Below are 21578 nucleotides of genomic sequence, written 5' to 3' on the forward strand. Positions count from 1 at the left end.
CCATATACGAGCTCAAATATATCGATTATCTGACCAATCGGTGCGTCTCACAACTCTAAATAATTATGACTAAAGCAGGTCAGCAGTAGAAATAGTAAAAGCACGTGCTGGTGGGTCAAAAAAATTCACCCCATAGAAAAGCCAGAACAGAAGGTCTGTAGAAATACACACACACACACACACACACACACACACACAATGGCTCAAATACAGGATAAATGAAATATATAAAAATATGTTTTCAGAATTGTTGTCGTATTAAAGCTCATTTGAGTCGATTTAGGCTCCTAAAACAGCAAATAATTGAGAAATCATCCTGTTTTAACTTAGTTTGTAACGTGACGTAATACTTTATCGCATGTAGTTATTACACAGAACCACCAGAGGGCGCCAAACGCACGGTCTAAACTACATGCGTGTCCAGCTGGTTTCATTGAATGAATAATAATAATAATATTGATAATAATAATAATAATGATACTATATGTATATATTGTTGTATATTCATATTAATATAGCATATTCATACTAGCTGTGTGTTTTTGCAGGATTTAAAAAGCCATCTACTCTTTAATATTGTGAATTAATTATATTGTGACAAATTTATTCAAAATAAAAAAGGTTTCATTAATCAGCAAGAAAAGCAAGAGACGATATGAACAACTGGCAGTACATCTGTCTGTAGAGAGTCTCTCTGTTTCTTTTTCTCATCAAATCTCAACAATCAGAGTACACTATATGTCCACATGTTTGCGGACACCCCTTCTAATGAATGCATTCATCTACTTTAAGTTGCACTTATTGCTGACACAGCTTGTCTGGTCCCTGTAGAGAAGCACTTTCAATGCAATAGGCTCAGGTGACTCAGGTGAACATGAGGTGGGGAGTTGGGGATGATAAGGTGGGGTGGTGATCATCCTGACCTGGGTCCTAACCTCGCCAATGCTCTTGTTGCTAAATGCAATCAAATCCTCACAGAAATGCTCCACAACATTCTGGTAGAATGCATTTCCTGGACAGGAGAGACAGTCACTCCAACAAAAGTAGGATGAACTCTTTTTTAATACCCTTGATTTCAGAAGAGACTATGAATGAGCAAGTGTCCCAATACTTTTGTCCATATAGTATAGCTGGTATGTATATAGTAATGACTGTGATGAGTCTCTGAAGTTTTTCCAAAGCATTTTAAAAATAACAATAGCAGAGAATAAAGGAGATAATAATTAAAATGAAGGTTTTGATGAATTCACAATCTCTCAGTAAGTAATTCCAGGCGAAGCCACCAGAGGGCGCCAGAGCCGCCGCGCTCTCCCACCACCAGTGGCTCAAAGACACACACAGGAACTCGCCGACCACAACTTCCACAACAGCCGAGGAAGGTGCAGGAGTCGATCCCGTGTGTTTAACGAGGAGAAACGGGCGAATCGCGCTGATAATGATGGATATTCTGAAAGCGGAGATCGCGAGGAAGAGAAAGCTGCTAGAAGACAAACAGCTTGTGGACGTGAGTGCTGGATAACCGCGTCTTTAGCGTGTTAGCACTGTAGCCTGCTGGGCAGCGGCTGCGCTCCAATCGGAGTACTTGCGTAGTTCCCTAGCTGCCTTTGTTCGTAGTGTGTTGCTAATCCTACCTCTCTAAATCCAGAGAGGTAGCTAGCTAGCTTGCTAAGGCTATACCAGTACCCTTTTAAAAGCCTGTCAGTTCTCAAAACATAAACTATGGCTGTTGAGAACCAGAGTCTGGGATAAGTAGCTAGCTACTGAATGTCGTACACTAACTACAGCGCTGCACAGCTAGCTAGTGCTACACGTAGCCTCATAGCCAGCTTTACAGAGATCTACAGAGGAGGGTTCTCGCTTGTAGGCTTTGTAATAGTGTGTGTTTGCCATCGTTGCACTGGCAGATTTAACTTAAGCTACAGAAGATCACGATCTTTCTAGAATGCACTAGATAGTGTACTTCGGAACACAACGCGAATTGAGACACAGCCCGACGTTTTTTTTTTTTTCGGCCTGTTCGGCTGGTTTTAGTGAATTAAATCCTCATATTAAATGTTTTTAAACTCCTTTAGATACACTTTAGTTATACGTTAGCTAATTTTGCATTTGAATGATCGCACGTAATTACAGAAAGAACCACCAGAGAGCGCCAGAATTCGACTTACAGAAGATCACGATCTTTCTAGAATGCACTAGATAGTGTACTTCTATACACAGCGTGAATTGAGACACAGCCCGACGTTTTTTTTTTTTCCCGGCCTGTTCGGCTGGTTGTAGTGAATTTAAGCCTCATATTAAATGATTTTACACTCCTTTAGATACACTTTAGTTACAGACAGAACCACCAGAGAGCGCCAGGATTACAGGACTTACAGAAGATCACGATCTTTCTAGAATGCACTAGATAGTGCACTTCTGAACACAACGCGAATTGAGACACAGCCCGGCAGTTTTTCATGTCCAGCTGTTTGTACTGAATTTATACTGAAACACTTTTGTGATAAATTCATTTTCACTATTAAATGGACCACTTGCAATGATCAGCAATTATTTAAAATTAAAATATTGTTGTTAACACATAGGAAAGAAGAGGGTTATGGTCTGGAACAGTTGGACCAAGTAAAAAAAAATGGCAAAAAAATATAAGATTATAATAGTTAAGGACATTTTCACAATATCTGATTTATAATATTGCAAAACACAGACGTTGGACCAGTAGTGCAACTCTGGTAGCAAGAGGAGAGCGGACCACTGTTTGCCCCCTAACAGCAAGACTGGGGGTCCACTAGCCTTGCTTAGGGTTTTCAGGGCAGCCAACCGGTGGTTAAGAGTATCAGACAAAAAGTCTGTTTTCTCTCATTTATTTATGTTTTTTATTTGTTTTTTTTATCTTTTTTTTATTTTTTATTTTTTTTTATTTTACATATGTGCAATATTATCTGTCAGGCTGCCTCTTATTTATATTTATTTATTTATTTATTTTATAGTTGTATATTTCTACTTTTTGTCATGTATAATTTTTGTTTTTTAGTCAACATTTCGTGCTGAAGAAAGTCCTTTAAGTGTTAATTGTGAAATTAATGTTCTTATGTTCTTATGGTTTTTTTTTTTTTTTTTTTTCCACCCCTAACCAAACTTCTCTGATACGTCATATAGTAACGTTTGCCGTCCCTCTGTTCCAGGGTTCTAAGAAGTACTTCAAGCGAGCTGATCTCGCCCAAAAAGAGGAAGAAGAATACTACAAAAGATGTGGCTACAAGGTCCGTTAACACCCAGCATCACTGCTCTCTCACTAGTCTCTCCCAGATAATGATAATAATCGTTTACTCAGTGTGATCTTCAGCTCTGGTTCTTAGTGTGGTCAGACTTTCTGATTTTCTATGATGGATGTCCTAGAGGAACCCCTTTGGGTTCCACAAAGAACCTTCATGAAGAATGTTTGATGAAGAATCTTAACAATTCAGCCTCTTCACACTCGCACGTCTCTATTACAAACATACACGATATTGACAAAAGTATTGGGACACACCTTTAAAACATTGCGTTCAGGTGCATCATTCAGTTCTATTGGCACAGGTGTATAAAATCCAGCCCCTAGCCCTGCAGTCTGCCTTTCCTCCACACATTAGTGAGAGAATGGGCGGTTCTGAAGAGCTCACTGAACTCCAGTGTGGTTCTGTATGTAATAGGAGACACCGCTGCACCAACAACAACAAGTCAGCTGGTGAAATTTAGACCTTCCCTCCTAGATCTTCCTCCATCAGCTGTGAGTGGTGTTATTATTGAACAGTGGAAGAGTTTAGGAGGAACAGCTCACAGAGAGCAGCTCAGCCACCGAGTGTCAGTCACACCACGTAAAGTTACAGGGCGGGGTCAGGGCCGAGTGCTGAGCTCAGAGCAGAGTGCAGAAAATCCTCCAACTGACTCCATAACTGCAGCAGAGCTCCAGACCTGCTGCTGTTAAAGGGGGACCAGCTCCATATTAATGCCTATGGGTTTAGAATGGGATGTCCTAAAAGCTTGTGTAAGTGTCCCAATACTTTTGTCCATACAGTGTACTTCTTTACAGCAACCAAAAGTGGTTCCTCTATGGCATCGCTCAAAGAACCAACGTTACATGCAGTAATGACCAGACCAGTGGTTTCCAACCCAGGTCCTGGAGGACCTCCTGCCCTGCACATGTTAGTGTTTGACCAGCTCCTGAGACACCTGGTCCAGCTCATCAGACCATTAACAAGCCCTTCCTGAGGTGCAGATAGTAGAAGGTAGATAGAGAAGAAAACTACTAACATATGCGAGGCAAGGGTTCATCCAAGATCGGGGTTGGGATCCACTTCACTAGATGATGTTCACCCTCTTACTCAATGCTTTACCTATGTTCCTCCTTCTCAGCTCTTCCTCTGTTGTGCAGCGTGTAAACCCTTTCTCTCTTTAACCCCTTCTTTCTTGATCTACATGAGGATCTTCAGTGTCTCCTGTGTGTCTGAGCTCATCTCCCTTTTCCCACTTTCTCTGTGTCCTCTGTGTGAGTGTGCAGGTTGCTCATGAACAGCCTGTGACTCAGGTAGGGTGCAGACAGGCGATGGCTGCTTCTGTATGCTGCCGAGTGCATGCCTCCACTCTGTCCTTTTCTGACTTGAGCATGACGAAAGAGTTTGCTTCTTTAAATCAGCCTTGCTTTCAGTGTTGCACAAAACCGATGGCAGCACTTCCAGTGTACCACATCTACCCTCAACAAGCACTTTGTTAGGAACACTGTACTAATACTGGCTAGGGTCTTCTTTCTAGGGCTGTCGCGATATCCGCTCTATTAACAAGGGAATGGCAAGCAACTGCCACACCGCTGTGTTCATGTTCACTTCGTTTTGTAAGATGGAGCCAATGGCAGGTGAGACGAAGCCTACACGTTGGACGGCAGCTATGGAGGAGTCATGTCAACGAGTAGACGAAACCACACACTCAAAGAGATGCTGGTAGTGAAAGACAGAGCGAGTGAAAGTGACAGCACCACCAAGAGAACGGTCTCGGGCAGACAACGACCTCTGCCTTCATACCCTAGAGAGCCAGAGTGGCTCCCTTCAGAGTGGCTCCCTTCAGAGTGGCTCCCTTCAGAGTGGCTCCCTTCAGAGTGGCTCCCTTCAGAGTGGCTCCCTTCAGAGTGGCTCCCTTCAGAGTGGCTCCCTTCAGAGTGGCTCCCTGCGGTTGGGCATACTGTTGGCCCACTCAGGTCCTCTCTAAACCACAGAAGGTGAACACGCTGACGACGCTTCCTCACATTGTTTGTGACGAGACAAATTTGCTAGATTAAATTTCCTAGATTAAACACGTTTATTGAAAAGGTGACGATCCAAAATCCAACCAGTAAACAGCTGACGGTCAAAACCAGTGAGGTCGCACTATTCCAGTGGGCTGCGGAAGCCTGAATCTGTGCATGTACATACATTGCACTGCTGCCACACAATTGCCTGATTAGAAAACTGCTCCTAGGTGTTCCTAATAAAGTGCTTGGTGCGTGTATTTGAACAGTGCTTCCTATCTGTGTCTGAATACGGTAACAGTGCTGTCTGGTTTGTGTGGTACTCTGCGGTAGTTTGCGGTACGTTTCGGGTAAGCGGTGCATGTGCTGAGGACATGCATGATGCAGTATGTCAGACCTGTACCAGCCAACCTGTACCAGCCACATCACAGTGTGGCTCACAGGAAAACGCATTTACACTATATGGACAAAAGTATTGGGACACCTGCTCATCCATTGCTTGTCCCGAAATCAAGGGTATTATAAGAGTTTATCCTGATTTTATTGGAGTAACTGTCATGACTGTCCAGGGAAAGAAGGCTTTCTACTACATTGCTGTGAGGATTTGATTGCGTTCGGTGACTAGAGCATTAGTGAGGTCAGGATGATGATGATTATCATTCCCAACTCCTCAACTCATCCCAAAGATATTGGATGGAGCACCATCACCATAATTCCAGAGAACACCGTTTTTCCACAGCTCAATGCTAGGGGGCCATACCCATCTAGCCCATGCCTGGCATTAGTCATGGTTCCAATAGGGTCATGTTTATCAGCTCTAGACAAGCTTTGTTTTCATTCATTAGAAGGGGTGTCCACAAACATTTGAACATATAGTGTAACTGCAGATATGTCGCAGCTTTGTTTCAACATGGTTTTTGTTTGTGATACAAAGTTAATATCCTTTTCCTGTGTTAAATCCCAGCACTGTCCGTGTCGTCACTTTGAGTAGAGGCTTTCTGTTGCCTCGGTGTGCATGATCGTTCAGAAGGCTAACCAGCCAGCATCTTTAACCAGAGCTGTTTGTCAGCCAGTTGGACCAACAGCTGTTCGTGTGTCTTCCAAGATGCTCAACAACATGAGGCTGTTCATTGTATAATCTGTGCTGTAACTTCTCATCATGCAGCTCTCACTAAAGTGATGAGTAGTTTGTTCAACCACGATTCTGTTCTTCATCCTTAAGGTGGACAAGAAGGAGGAGGTCGCCCCTTCCACGTCATCCAACCCTGTGTTGGAATTGGAGCTCACAGAGGAGAAGTTACCAATGACTTTGTCTCGACAGGAGGTATAAACGTCAGCCAGTCTGGGCCTGAAACATGTTGTGATGGTCTGCTGAAGTAGTTTTACACCTGTGGTCTCCAACCCTGCTGCTGGAGAACGATCTTTGCAGACCTGCAGACTTTGAGATCCAACCCCCATCCACTACACCTGATCCTAGTAATTGCAGCCTTCAGAAGTCCTTGCTAGGTGGAATGGGGTGTGTTGGATTAGGGTTCGAGAATGGAGCCCTTCACCCCTGCTTTATCCTTGTGAACCCTAGGTTTATTATTTAGCTATTAATCCTACTGTAGAAACGATTGTCATATTTGGCCACTGTTTAGCTGTAGCATGTTTTGGAGTCCCACAGGGTTCTATTTTGGGGCCTATAAAACTGCTGTTAATCATGACTAATGTAGTTATAAGAGTGATGTGACGGCTTACGTGCAGGGAAGGGTATAAAGGGTTAAACATACACACAGATGTTTTTTTGTTTTCATTGAATTTGACTGCTCTAGTTCCCCTTTTGATTGTCGCATCTCTGCAGTGCACATGGTCACCCTTAGTACCTGTCTGGCAAAGATTTTGCATTAAATGTCCTGGGTGTTGCAGTTATAATATAATAATACTGTCCAAAAACAGTTTTGTCTAACTTTTTTGTTAGATCTCCTAATCTGTTGCAATGTGCTACACTTTGGGTGAAAGATTTGTTGACCCTTGTTGACCTTCTCTTGCTTCTGTGGGCTTTCACAGGTAATTCGCCGTCTGAGGGAACGTGGGGAACCGATTCGGCTGTTTGGAGAGTCTGATTATGACTCTTTTCAGAGACTCCGCAAGATAGAGATCCTTGCACCAGAAGTGAACAAGGCAAGATCACCCTTCTCCTTTCTTGCATATTGTTATGCGTGTTTTAGGTGTTGGAATCTCTGGGCACCTGACAATTTAAACCGGTTATGATTCAGAGGGCTGTGATGCAATGATCAAATCATTCATCCAGCTTCTTTTTTTTCTCACTACTTGGTACTTTTAAAGCAAAGTATTTGTAAGGTTCCATGATATCCCTTACTTTCAATATATTTTATTAATAAAACAAATGGAAGTGATGTGGCAAAGCAATTGCACCTTTGCAGTGAGGCTGCGTGCCTAAGGGCCTTGACACAGTGGACAAGGACCTTATATAGGTGCAAATCCTTGGCTATTAAACTATATAAAATTGTAAAGGTGTGCATTTTTGTCACTGTACTATGTACAGAGAAATGTGTCCTCCACATTTTACCACTGTGGTAGTGAAAACACACACACGCGCACACACTAGTGAACTTGGGGCAGTGAGAACACACACACCCAGATGGGCGGTGGGCAGCCAACTCCATCGCCCAGGGAGCACAGAGGGTGAAGGGTCTTGCTCAAGGGCCCGATGGTGGCAGCTTGCCGAGCCCGGGTATCGAACCCACAACCCTTCAGGATGTAGTGTTATCTTTGTGATTCACATACAGGGACCTTCATCACTTCCTTCTAAAACGCTGGGTGTGTCCATAAACTTTTGCTACTGCTCCTGTCCTCTCTCTTCCACCTGCTTTTACTGCTTCCTACCCTGGAGGAATGCAGAGGAATTGAGGAGAGGAAAGGTGCAGGAGGAGCGGGTAGAACTAGCAGTAATGATGGGGTTAATTGTGAACGTTTAAACATTTGCTCATTGCAAAAATATTGTGAACGCTTGAATCTGACCATACATCCTGCCTGTGCTTTTATGGCAATTTAATGCCATGATGGGTACCTTAAGTGCTGGTTGACTGACCGACTGACTGACCACGTTTGTAGGGTTTGAGGAACGATCTGAAGGCTGCCATGGATAAAATCGATCAGCAGTACCTGAATGAGATTGTGGGAGGACAAGAGGCTGGAGATCCAGACACACAGCATGATCTGAAAGTGCATGAAGAGAATACCACCATCGAGGAGTTGGAGGTAAATCCCTAGCAGCAGCTTGGAGCAGTGAAGTGAGCTGGAGGGTGGGGCAGCAGCAGCGGTGAACCAGCAGATGGTGCTGTTGTGTAACTCTTGAAATCAGCGTTGGCTCAGTGTTCTCAGTGTTCTGGAAGTGCAGTCCATTAGTAGACCTGAACCGTTTAGATATTTTTAATATTTGATTAATATATTTTGATTACTAATTCATGAATTGGTAATTAATTAATTTTCATAAGTTAAATTTTGTTTCAACTAATGTGTTATTAACACTTGCAGGCTCTTGGGGCGTCTCTGGGCACTGGAGACGACGTCGGAGACATGGACGTCATAAACAAAGTGCTGCGGGTATGTTGAAGTCGGCACATTTCAGCCATGCTTTCTAATGGATGTTCGTTAGATATGGTATGAATTATTGGTGGTGGTGTTTTTGTGTGTGCAGTTCTTGCTGGGTGTGTGGGCTAAGGACCTGAACGGACGAGAAGACCATGTTAAGCGCAGTGTGCAGGGAAAGCTGGCCAGTGCCACTCAGAAACAGACTGAATCGTACCTCGAGCCTCTCTTCAGAAAACTACGCAAGAAGGTACACAAGGTTCACCAAACTCCATCCTGTGGGATTATGGGAGATGGAGTTTTCTGAGTGTAAAACTGACTCCTGGTTTGTTTGTTTGTTTTAGACCTTGTCTGCAGACATTAAGGAGTCCATCACAGACATTATCAAATTCATGCTGGAGAGGGAATATGTGAAGGTGAGTGTAGTAGTGTTTCGGTTGTATTTGGGTTAATCTCACCTTGAATGGGAGTTGCACTCATTAAAAGCACTGGGATGAAGCATTTATTCCAGACACATGAGAGAGAACTTTAGAAATATATATATATATTTTTTTCTTATTCCCTAAAACTGGAGTGGGTATTTTACCTACTGGCCAAGTAGTATTGAAAGAGCAATACCAGCTGCCTTTTAGCCCTACCTCTTTTCCCATGCTCCTTCAAGGTTCTGGAGGAATGGCCGCTAGTCTTTGTGACATAATTCTGTGTTGGATGCCGGCCCTTCTGGCCTGCTGTTAGCCATCGCTGCTCACTGTTTTCTAACCCTGGTCCTAAAGTCAGTGTTTTAATGTTTCCAGCTTTAAAATGCCCATATCAGCTCAGTAAGGGGGTTGTTAATGACCACAGTATCATTAGCCACATTATATGGCCACATTAACAGCTGGAGTTAGCCATTAGCCTAGCGCGTACTCCAGCTCGCTTGCTGTGCTTCCGCCTCCTCTTGCACCCCTTTCAGTATACCTCTTTTCAGCCAGCAGACTTTTTCAAAACAACAGGCATGTCTTGTGAGGTGTACCTGATATGTCAGTAAATAGTAAAAGTGGTTTAAGAAAGAAACCATCTGTGAACCGGCATCAGGGTCATGGGCAGGTAAGGTTCATTGATGCGGTCCATTGAGGGTCTATAGGAGATCTTGTGGAGTGCATGACTGGATCTGATGTGGCGGCACAAGGGGGACCTACTCTGTATTAGGCAGGTGGTGTTAATGTTATGGCTGATCTGTGTATTTGCGATAATGAATGATTTTAATTATCGCACTGATGTTGCAGAGGTCTCAATATGTATGAAATATTCTATACTCTGGTTTAAAAGGTTAACCGGTCCAGTGCTGAAAGGAAAAATACACAAGAAACCACATCAGTACTCGTCCATACCGTCTGTGGTCTAGATTGTCTGCCTAAATGTCAGTACACAGCCCAAAGTACATGTATGCTTTACAGACGTGCTGATTGAGCCCCTGAATCACCAGCACTTCGGGCTGTGGGGCCGTCTGTTAAACAAAATCTGCACCTACAGAGCTCTGCTGTTGTATTTCTAACGACCTGCTGACAGGCGTTGACCTACATTACACAAATCTGACCCTTCTCCTACATGCAATGCACTCATGCACTCTTGGTTTGGTTTAAGGCGTGTGCTGTTTGACATTTACCTCTCTCCAGATGCCTAAGGATGCCTTCCGACCAAACTCGGGAGTCCTCCTGATGTGTCCAGATGAATATTGTAATAGAAAATAATGTTTTTGTACAGGCAAATGATGCATACCTGCAGATGGCGATAGGGAATGCCCCATGGCCCATCGGTGTGACCATGGTGGGTATTCACGCTCGTACCGGCCGAGAGAAGATCTTCTCCAAACACGTTGCTCACGTTCTTAATGACGAAACCCAGAGAAAGTACATCCAGGTTGGTGCTTAATGTAGTATTTCTGTCTGTCTGTCTGTCTGTCTGTCTGGTGTAAGTGTTAAAATGTTGTGTTGATAACCTCGCTCTGTCTCTCTCCCTGTTTCTCGTCTTCTCCAGGGTCTGAAGAGGTTAATGACTATCTGTCAGAAGCATTTCCCCACAGATCCTTCAAAATGTGTGGAATACAATGCCCTCTAACTGTCCACACATGTAGGAACACACACACACCCTTCTCCTCGAATGCCAGCTCTTCTGTTTGTAAATAAATGGTCTATTGTAAATATTACTGTCATTAAACCCACAATAAATGCTTTTAATTAATAAAGTGTGCTGGTGTGGCTTTGAAAGTGAGCGAGAACAGGCCAGAGAACAAGTACCTCTGTTTATTTTATACATAGGTTTACACAGTATTTACACCGGTCAGCCATTAAAACCACAGGCCGGTGAAGTGAATAACACTGATTATCTGGTCCCAGTGGGTCTTACCAAGTGGTGGGATCTACACATTAGGCAGCGAGTGAACAGCCACTTCTTGAAGGTGATGAAGCAAGAAAAATAGACAAGCATAAGAATCTGAGACACTTTGAGGAGAACCGTGGCTAGACGACTGGGTCAGAACATTTCCAAAACATCAGGCAGGTCTTGTGGGGTGTTGCCGGTATGCAGCGGTCAGTTCCTACCAAAAGAAGGTGCTCCATTAGCAGAAATTTAGTGTGTATAGTTTTTGAGTAGGTTCTTGAGGGGTAGTTTTCTCTGACTGATGGCGTGGAGTGTTTTCAGGATTACGGTCCATTTATGGATGAGTGCCTCTAAGAACCTCTGACCCCTGCTGACTCATTTCAGTGCTGGCTCTTAAGGCTGAATTCCTTTAAATTTCTCACATTCCAGAGCAGTCTGCCCACAATGGTATAGGAAGTGGTGAGTCGCAGGAAGAGTGAGCAACATCCTGATCCTGGAACATCTGACTTGAAACACAACAGAAGCCTCATTATTAACCTGGTTTTATTACTGTATTAAAGCACCAATATGTAGCAGTTTTACCTTTAAAACAGCAGCTTCAGAATTATGTTGATTATGCTGATGCTCCACTGACTGTAACAGGGAGAATGGCCTCTTTGTGATTCCCACTCGGGGCCGGAGCGCTGCTGCTTCTGCACTATGGGACGTTGGTGAAGCTGCACGAGAGAGAGAGAGGGAGAGACACCACTCTCCAGAACTGCTGTGTAACGCTGCAGAACCCATAGAGTCATATTAGTGTAAAATCCTGTAGTATTACTCTACTGCCTCAGCCCACATGCTGCTCTACCTTCAGATGCTGCTTCTGGAGCTCTCAGCTTGTCCAGAAATGCACATGTACAGCTGTCAGTGAGGGAGGCGCTGAAAGCGGGTTGTTGTTTTTTTGTAGTGGTGTAAATGTGAATTAGACTTCCGAGCTGTAGGGGGAGCCCAGGAGCAACAAAAAAAACAACAAAAAAAAACAATTCTCATATACCTACAAACTGTAGTTTCTCTGAAGGGAATTAGAAAGACCATGTGAAAGAGCTTGAAGGTTCAGATGACATCAACTGAATTTTTTATTATTTTTTTTATTTTTAATTTTTTTATTTTTTGTTAGCACAGGCTTCATCAGATTACTCAGGGGGGATTTTGAGAAGAAGCCCAGACTCCAGCTCCCAGCAGCCCCTGCTGAAGTTTCCATGGAGATCAGAGGCCTATGACCCTAAACACTACTCTGAGGCTCTCGCATTAGAGCAAGAAAAAAGACCCACACCCACACATTCCCTGAGAAAGCATCCTCGCGCGCTTACACTGCATTCTCACGGCATGTTGGAGAAACACACACACACACACACTTTCACTGCATGTGGGGCTAACAGCTTCCAGCTGCTGTCGAAGGCCGGAACGAAACACTGTGCAGTGTCCCAGACCCCGCAGGGTTGCTACAGCAACGCTGTCCAGGAAGAGCTGGACTTTATTAGAATGGAGCGGAGTGTGCATGCAGAAACCCCTTATCAGTGACTGGATGAGCAGAGTCCTGGAAGCTGACCGCAAGTCACGCCTTTTGAGCCCCCTCGGAAAGCCACTGTTCCAGAGGTAACCCCAGTAATTAAGGGCCTGCGAGTCGGATGCTCAGACATCACGCTTAGGCAGATATCCAAGCCGACCGTGGCGAAATCTCCAGTGTTTACTCTTCTGTATTTTCCTGTTGTCATGGGAAACCCTGAGCCATTGTCGGAGGTGCTAACATCCTTCTGGAAGCCCACCACACAAACATCCGACAGAGGATGTCACGAAATCTGCTGAACAGAAAAACAAGTAAGATGGGAAGTGAAGACTCATGCCAGGTCATTACATAACTCGGAGTGACCTCAGTGGAACTGGAATTGGTGTTGAGTCACTGGAGCTGGTCACCACTATTGTCCTCTTACACTCACACCTGCAAGAATGACAAAGCCACAGTCAGTTCAGATGCATGTTGACTGTTCTCTGTGCTTGCTGGTCAGGATTTGAGGGGAAACTGGCCAGACCTACTCAATCATGCAGTTATTTAATCAGCCAGTTGTTTGGCAGCAGTCTAATGCATTAAATCCCAAAGAAATGGGCCAGGAGCTCCAGGAAATGTTCACATCAACCATCAGAATGGTGTAAACAAGAAAATCAGCCACCAGGCAAGCTTAGTTTTGCTGGACCTCCATTGGCCGCATGAAATGGTCAACAGCATTTCAACAATGGGGAGGTTTGGGACCATAATTTTGGAAGGTTCTTCGGCATTAAATGATACTTCCTGTAGCATTTCATGTGACCTTGTCTGCCCTGATGTAGACCCCATATTTACTAGTTTGTAGATGTGAAGGGCCCAGGACCTCATAAACATGGTACCATAGTGATGCTAATGACACACTAGCAATGCTAGCGGCTAGGTAGCACGCACATGGTATTGCTACAGACTTCAACAAACATTAATGCCACTCTATGTCTTTGCACTTCGCTAGGTGGTCCAGCAATAATGTGATGTCAGACTGGCTGCTTTGTGTATATTTCTAGACCGGCTGATCTTCTGGGATTGTCAGGACAACAGTCTCAAGAGTTGTGTCTAGAGACTGGTGGATATAAAGGAAACCCATCCAGTGCGCCGCAGTTCTGCAGACGGAAATGCCTTGTTGATGAGGGAGGTCAGCAGGGCCTGTTAGTACCACAGACTATTGCTGACCATATGCATCCCTTCATGGTCACAGTTCACTCATCTTCTAACAGCTACTTCCGGCATGATGACGCACCAAGTCACAAAGCAGACATGACAGAAAGTTTGGTGGAGTGGGCTTCCCAGTCACCAGACCTGAATCCAATGGAACAGCTTTGGGATGTAGTAGGACAGGGGCATTAAAGTCTCAAGGAGTGATGTGATCATGTCAACATGAACCAGAATCTCAAAGCAGTGTTTCCAACATCTTGTGAAATCTATGCCTTGAAGAACTGAAGCTGGTTTGTTAGTGTATGGAAATATCTTACCTGTCTGTAAACATTAGAATGGCCAGATTTCAGCAGATCTGAATATTGAGTGAGCAGATAAACACCAACCCTGACTTCAAAACTAAAAAAAAAAGTGTCATTGTCAAATTTAGGCCCAAACTAAATTTAAGTGAGCTAATGTGTGATTAAGTCCACTTGGTGAGCAGCCGAGTGAGAGCAGGAGGGGAAACTGTGTATTTTGGCAGCACCTCAGTTCAACAGCTGCAGGCGACACACACATAAACACACATACACACTGGCTGGGCTACGAACAGAGCAGGCAGAGTAAATATCCCGCGGCCCCAGACCATCAAGGAGTTGCAAATTATTGTGGTTCGAATTTTCTAACATTTCACTTTTCATTCACTTTACATTTCACTAGAGGGGTATAAAGCCCCCCAGCGTTGAGCTGTGGAGCAGTGGAAGAACTGTGTTCTCTGGAATGAAGGAGGTGGTGCTCCATCCAGCACTTCTGGGATGAGTTGAGGATGAGGAGGTGGGTTCATCCAACATCCTGAGCTCACTAACGCTCTAATCCTAATCCTCACAGCAATGTTTCTCCAAATTCTAGTAGAAAGCCTTCTTCCCTGGACAGTAGAGACAGTTACTCCAACAAATACTGTTTTATTACCATTGATTGCAGAAGAATAAATGAATGAGCAGGTGTCCCAATACTTTTGTCCATATAATGTACTAGTGTTTCCACTGCTTCAACAACTCTAACCAACCCACCCACCGCATTAAAGAAATAATCTGACCAAATGTTGGGTTTCTTAATTTTGCAAACCGTCAATGAGGCTTGAAGGAACCCATTAGCATTGCTCACACACTTGCCTCAAACTGTCTTAATGGTCTCTCCAATAAATTCGCTTATGTGGTTTTGGACATGCTCTGACATACACCGTTAAAAAAAGCTGGTTCTTTGGTAAAGGCAAGGTCTCTATATATAGAACCAAGGCAACGTATAGGTTATTTGCCTGATTTTAGAAGAAACAATGAATGAGCAGGTGTCCCAATACTTTTGTCCATGTACACATTATCAGCAGATTCACACACAGGCTTCTCCCTACAGTAGAGCTCTTTACGTATTCATGTGTACACTTTCTCAGATTAACATTCATGAGGAGTGTAATTTCAATATGACCTTAGAGAACACACTGAAGAGGGTGAAGAACACAAGCAATCACTGTCAGCTTGCACTTAGCGCCCTGTTATGAATAATAATGACTCATGCATTAAGCATTCGTATGATTCTGTTCATCAGCTTGCAGCAGTTTAATGAACTTTTGGTGATGACGACTTTGGCGAAAAGAAGAGGCCTGACCTAAAGAAGTGGAAAATTAAAAAACGCCATGCTTGAGGGGGTGCAGCTGTCTAAGCATTGGCTGTAGCACTGATTCAAACCCTGGGGCGTCCATGGCCAGGAAGCTTGATTCCTCTGGGTGGATAGGGTGACCCTCCCTCTCAGCGGCTCTCAGTGCCATCATTTAGCGCAGTACTAGTTAGCGTGGGCATCTGCTAGCTGATTTAACAGATCTGGGAGTTTTTCTGTAGGAGCGTTCTCCTACAAGTACGTTTAGCTGTCCACTGATAGTAGCAGTACTGGTGGCATATGCTAGGGGGTGGGTAATGCTCTTAAGGAGCATAGCTGGCCCTGCTCTTTCTGGGTGGATAGGATGGCCAGTGTGTTACATGTTAGCTGATGTAACAGAGCTGGGAGTTAGTGTTCTCATCCAAGTGTGTTCAACTGTCCAGTCATGTTGCAATAGCAGCAGTATTGCTGGCATCATGCACTAGGGGGCGTCTTAGGAACTGGGTATAGTTTGCATAGTTTGAGAGGGTGCATACCTAGTGGTGCAGCTGTCTAAGCATTGGCTGCAGCACTGGTGATTCCACAGCCCACAGAGTCCCAGGGAGCATAACTGACCCTGCTCTTTCTGGGTAGGTAGGATGACCCTCCCTCCCAGTGCCTCTCAGTCCCATCATTTAGCGCAATACTAGTCAGTGTGGGCATCTGTTAGCTGATGTAACCGAACTGGTAGTTAGTGTCCTCCTCCAAGCGTGTTTAACTGTCCAGTGATTGTCCAGTACTGGCAGCATCATGCAATAAGGGGGCGCCCTAGGTACTGGGTGGGAAACAGTTTGCTTTAGGGGGTGCATACTGAGGGGTACAGCCATTCAAGCGCTGGCTATAGCATCAGGGGTTCATGCCACACATGACTGACCTTGCTCTTTCTGGGTGGGTGGGTTTCTGGGACTCTAAGCGCCTCTCGTCTCAGCACTCAGTGTGATATTAGCCAGTGTGGCCTTCTGTTGGCTGATATAACAGATCTGAGAGTTAGCGTTCTCCTCCAAGCGTGTCCAGCTGTTGGAAAGGATGCAGCTGGCAGGTTTCTCAAGGCTCAGAAGCTAGCTCACATGCTAGCTCCATCGTCCTGCGGATGGGAACTGAAAATGACGTGGGTGAAAATGAGGTTAAAATGACAACAATTTAAAACGAAGCACCACGCTTGAGTTTAGAGAACATTCAGCAATAATTTATTTTTCATAATCTCAAGAACCACCACATTTCTCATCTGGAAAATTCAGTATCAGTTGCCAACAACACGGTTTTTGAAAAATGTAAAGTTACTATACAAATTCTTAATAGAAAAAGAATAAATTAACTGTGGAATCTGGTTATTTCCCCCCAACCCCCACCCCAAACAACTCCACTTTTTTTTTTCTTCTACAACACCGTTATAATGTGTCCGGTTATGTTTGAACTGAACTCCATAAACTTATGAAACATGCTCTATTGTCAGGATGAGGGAGTGAGCGACACAGTTTAGTAACTAGCATCCTTCATTTTTTTGCACAACTTGTATTAAAACTATTGACAACAGTTAGGAAAAGTCTACAGCTAGGAAACAATGCAGTAACTGGTCATCCTGTAGCACCTGAAAGGGTCGTTACTATGTCCCAACTTAGTGAAAAATAAAACAGGAAACAAATACAGATCGGTAAAAACAACAAAAACAAAAACGAAAAGTTAAAACATCTGAACTTTCTGTTTTTTTTTCTCTTCTTCTTTTAAAATAACCCAGACAGGCGTCCATAGTCTTTTCCATATATGTTGATAAATGTGTTAGTTTAATCGTTTGTTATAAAAGGTTTAGGCTTGTTATTAAATACAGGTAGGAATGAAGAGGATGAGGAGAGAGTAATACACTTTTCAATTCGGAGTGGGTGGATAACCACAAGGCCTGAACCACAGCGTTGTAGGGAATGGGAACGAGAGAGATGCTTTCTTAGGGACGTCTATAGAGCTTTGCTTTGTTGAGAGTGGCTGAGCATGCAAGGTAAACAGGGCCTGGAACGCTGAGTCCCCGATTCCCGAACCCCCTCAAAACCACCGGTCTGAGTTTAACACTGATTCATTCAGAGGGGTCGTTTAGGGAGAATACAGGACACAGGATACAGAATTCTACCGTATTCGGAGACGGGTCGGATTTGAATCCACTGTCCCGCTAACATCGGAGGTGTTAGGGTAATATCGCCGTGGTGCTGAACACTCAGAAAAGGTCTGCTGGCATGTTCAAATCCCGAAGGAATGGAAATAAACTTTAGATTTTTCAAAAAAATAAAAGATAAATGTGTGCTTTTAGATTTCTCTATTTACCAAAGTCTTTCATTGCTAAGTGTCCATGTGTGATAGTGTGTGTGTATGTGTCTGTGTAAGCTGGGGTGGTTCTTCTCTTTGTGGGACCATGCAGAGAGTGCGGTAGAAAACTGAGTGTGGTCGTTGCTGTATGGCTTGGCGTGTTTCCCCGTCACAGGGAGACGGGCTGGAGGAGAAGGGCACCAGCGGTTTGGGTTAAAATCTCGCTGACTGCGTGACGTTGGAAAAACAACGTGAACACCCTGTATTCGGCTCAGCTTTCTGAGAGCCTGGAGCGAGCTCACGGTAGAACACCTCGTTGTGACTGTGGAGGTCTTCTTCTGCTCTCGATCCGAGGTCTGGGTCTGTGTTTTGCTCTTGTACTGGAATGCTTGTCTCCTGAACTACTTCCTAGGCAATGGCAGAGAGAGAGAGGTAAGTCTGAGGACGAGTTGAGAGGAAAAAAAATGGTCTGTCGGTGTCTCCATTTTGTACGATGTGCCCCTTTAAATTGTGCTCTTCCAACTTCCAATCCTGTGGCTTCACGAGTGCGAGCAGCACAGTGCTGACTGTATGCCGTTTCTGGATTCTGAATGGCAGTAAAGAAAAGACCAAAAATCTGTCAGTAAGGCTCTGCTCAGATCCCCAACTCGGTGAAAAACGAAGCTCTAGATCTTCACATTGATGGCAGGTATGGAGAAGACGACTTGCAGGACTTGTAGGACTTGCAGGACTTGCAGGTGTTCAAGGCTCACAGCAGGGCAATTTTAGACCTTAGGCCTACTTCTTCACTATCTGGGTACAGTACAGGCTCGAGAGCACCATAGTGGCTGGCAGGTTGCCGTAGCTGAAAGTACACTGGTTGCTGCCTGAGAGAGAAAGCGTCACGTACAGTACTTGGTGGATTAGTGTCTAACGCAAGATCAGGGCCACACTAATGCTCAGCTAACATCTAGGAGGTTCCCCGGAACAATGACCACTCTAAAATAGCGGATCCAGCACTCTGAACCTTCTCTCCATCATGCTGATCTCCAGACTGCATGAGACTGCACCCTGCTCCACGTTCCAGCAGTAGCCTTGGGCTAAAGTTCAGCTGTCCAAACGCCTTAGGAAAGGTAACTAGGACAAATGGACAGTCACAGATCGTGAAATGATAGACAGACGGATACAAATGCACACAGACAGAGACCACAAGCCCCGAAATCATCTCACTATTGGAAAAATGCTGGAATCATGACCCTGCATTCTGTCCGGCTATTGGAATTGTGAAGTGAATCCACACACAAAAGCCTGCAATGACAACCAACACTGGCCTGGACTTACTGATGTGTTTTTAACCAGTTCTGTGGGTCTGTAAACACACACTGGACTGGTTTCACTGGAATTCATTGGAAATACTGGAGAATATCCAAACAAATCCCTACATATTTTAGTATTTTATACTGAAAATATATCACAAAATGACTTTATTTAAAGGATCAAATATATCCTGACCATTTTTTTCCTTTCAGTTTTCTGGCAAAGGGTGTAACGATACACAAACTTCGATACTTAATTCGACACCACACTGCAACAATACATTTTTCCATACAGCCATTCAGGAGTGCCTGAATATAAGCCAATCAGCTCAATCAGCACCCTGGAATCATAATGATGTACATATTTATGTGTACAATTTTCAATTCTTAGCTTAAGATTTTATTTCATTTTGGATATCAAATTTAGATTTTTCTTCTTAAAAGTTTAGTTTGTCGAATGTTTCCCCTTTTTCTTCCAATTTGGCACTGCCAATTAACCCCATTGCACTAGCAATGCTGCCAACACTAGGAGGGTACGGCCAGCCACCGCCTCTTTTCAAGCAGTGGCCTATGCGGCATCGCCGGCCAGCCGACCACGCTCGGAGAACAGCGCCGGGTCCCCAGCTCCACCACACTAGCTAACAGACGCCTGTGCCGGCCAACATTGTCCAATTGTGCCCTCTCAAACTCTGGCTGCTGATGGCAAAGCGGCATGGCTTGGAAATCGAACTTGCGCCACCCCGGGCTATAATAACAGCGCATTGGATTGCATATACTAGATCTAGATTTATAACTGACTTATAAAAAGCCCAGTCATCTCAGTGTGGGTGTTGGCATAACATTAGCTCCCCCCTCTCCCTTTACTTTGAGAGTAATGCCTCATTGATGGAGGTTTCCTCAAAAGATCATACATCCTTGGAGACCCTTGGAGGAGACTGAGGGGCGTATCAGCAAAAGTTCAGGTTTCGAAATCAAATCGTTACACCCTTAGAAGCAGTGTGTTTCATTTACGTGGAAATGATGTGCACGTTTTACTCAAGTCCATTTATCTGCGTATTTTTGGCACCTGATGATAATGTCACTGAGCCACGGTTGTCACTGACATGCCAGATGTGAATAGCCTTGTTTCTGGGAAGTCCTCAGTCCCGAGGATTGCTGGAGAATTCTCTAAATCTCCTGTTTCCCCAACCAGGAACGCTTTTTCTTCCAATGGCTCGCATCCTGCTGCTGCTCTCCTGTGGTCTATAACCTCATTTCTATAGATGTATATATATCTATACATACACTGTTTTTACAGAACATCATAAAAAAAAAAGAAAGAGACAGTCCACAGACAGAAGCAGGGGCTCTCTGCCCACTCTTATAGACAATGGGTTGGTGGGGCTTGTGATTCGTTGTACTTTGACAGAAGCTCAGTGAACGAGGAGGCTTACAGCAACATATCCCGCAGAAATGCGTGTGTTAGAGATAGAGAGAGAGAAAGGGAGCGAGAGACATCCAAACCCTCCAACTTCAGTGCAGATTTACACATACACACACACACATACAAACGCCACAGCATGGGGACAGATGTGTGTGTTTTGAGTATGCATATGTGGGGGGAGTTGTTTGTTGTTTACTAAAATGCAGACACGTACATATACACATATCTCTCTCCGAAACGGAGAGGCCACGCGCCTCGCGCATCACTTCAGCGACGGGATCGGACGACGAGGGTCTTTAATTTTTTTTTTGTTGTTTTTTTGTGCATACGGAGCAACTGGCTGGCAGCTAACTGGGTCAGAGTTCAGAGTTCAACAGGTAAGCAGTGGGAGAAAGGTCAGAAAGGTCAACTTTCGGTCAGTTTAGTCCAGTTCAGTCTGACCCCCTGTATTCCTATAGTTCCAGAGCCACTGTACCGCCGGATATGCACAGAGAGAGAAGGTGGTTGGAGGGGGCGGAGAGAGACAGAGGTGGGCACTGGCTCCAGCCGTAGGTTTGTCTTTTAGATGTGTTGAGGTCCAGCCCATGGACAGACCTGCCTGGAGAACACTGTTCCATGGTGAGAGAGAGCGAGAGGGAGAGCGAGGGATGGACGAAAGAGGAGAGAGGATGGAGGGGTGGGTTTAGACGAGTGTTCCTGGCTTGGCCTTCTCGTGTCCATACCACTGCACATCTGCTAGCTCGGAGCACAGGGGACTGCTCAGGAAACAGCTATCGCTGAACGACCTGCAACGGAGGACACACACACACACACACACGCACACACACACACACACACACACACACACAGACTGTTAGATTCCACACAACTGTTAGATTTCAATACACATTCAGAGTCACATAAGAATTTATAGAGCTAGACAGGCAGAATCAACATGCAGAGAGAGAGAGAGAGAGA

The 21578-nt window shown here is 44.5% G+C and overlaps 2 protein-coding genes across 13 annotated transcripts in view; one reads left to right on the forward strand and one right to left on the reverse strand.

The window, feature by feature from the left end:
• The first annotated feature begins 1136 nt into the window (after positions 1-1136).
• prpf18 (PRP18 pre-mRNA processing factor 18 homolog (yeast)) lies at positions 1137-11075 on the forward strand. 2 transcript variants are annotated; one of them, XM_072694931.1, is made up of 11 exons: positions 1137-1504; positions 3183-3260; positions 4538-4564; positions 6480-6581; positions 7307-7420; positions 8375-8521; positions 8798-8866; positions 8961-9101; positions 9196-9267; positions 10595-10750; positions 10868-11075. In XM_072694931.1, exons 1-11 carry the CDS (start codon positions 1436-1438, stop codon positions 10946-10948), a joined length of 1056 nt encoding a protein of 351 aa, XP_072551032.1. In that variant the 5' UTR covers positions 1137-1435; the 3' UTR covers positions 10949-11075. The 2 variants fall into 2 exon arrangements, with proteins under 2 accessions (XP_072551032.1, XP_072551034.1); XM_072694933.1 differs by lacking the exon at positions 4538-4564 and having other exon boundaries at positions 1141-1504.
• Positions 11076-16782: 5707 nt separating this feature from the next.
• Positions 16783-21578, reverse strand: part of frmd4a (FERM domain containing 4A) — a 173535-nt gene continuing 168739 nt past the window's right edge. For 9 of the 11 annotated variants that reach the window (XM_072695800.1, XM_072695801.1, XM_072695799.1 and 6 more), the window contains exon 23: positions 16783-21406. In XM_072695800.1, the coding sequence (XP_072551901.1) occupies positions 21304-21406 (103 nt within the window). In that variant the 3' untranslated portion in view covers positions 16783-21303. The remainder of the gene's footprint in view (positions 21407-21578) is intronic. The other 2 variants (XM_072695798.1, XM_072695796.1) reach the window with 1 other exon arrangement.

This window comes from Salminus brasiliensis, chromosome 13, assembly GCF_030463535.1.
Source record: "Salminus brasiliensis chromosome 13, fSalBra1.hap2, whole genome shotgun sequence".
Classification (NCBI taxonomy): Eukaryota; Metazoa; Chordata; class Actinopteri; order Characiformes; family Bryconidae; genus Salminus; species Salminus brasiliensis.

Excerpts from the sequence above, each read along its gene's own strand:
- prpf18 (XM_072694931.1), top strand. The coding sequence starts at position 1,436 with ATGATGGATATTCTGAAAGCGGAGATCGCGAGGAAGAGAAAGCTGCTA. Across the intron at positions 9,268-10,594 it reads TGGAGAGGGAATATGTGAAG|GCAAATGATGCATACCTGCA; the intron begins GTGAGTGTAGTA and ends GTTTTTGTACAG. Across the intron at positions 10,751-10,867 it reads CCCAGAGAAAGTACATCCAG|GGTCTGAAGAGGTTAATGAC; the intron begins GTTGGTGCTTAA and ends CGTCTTCTCCAG.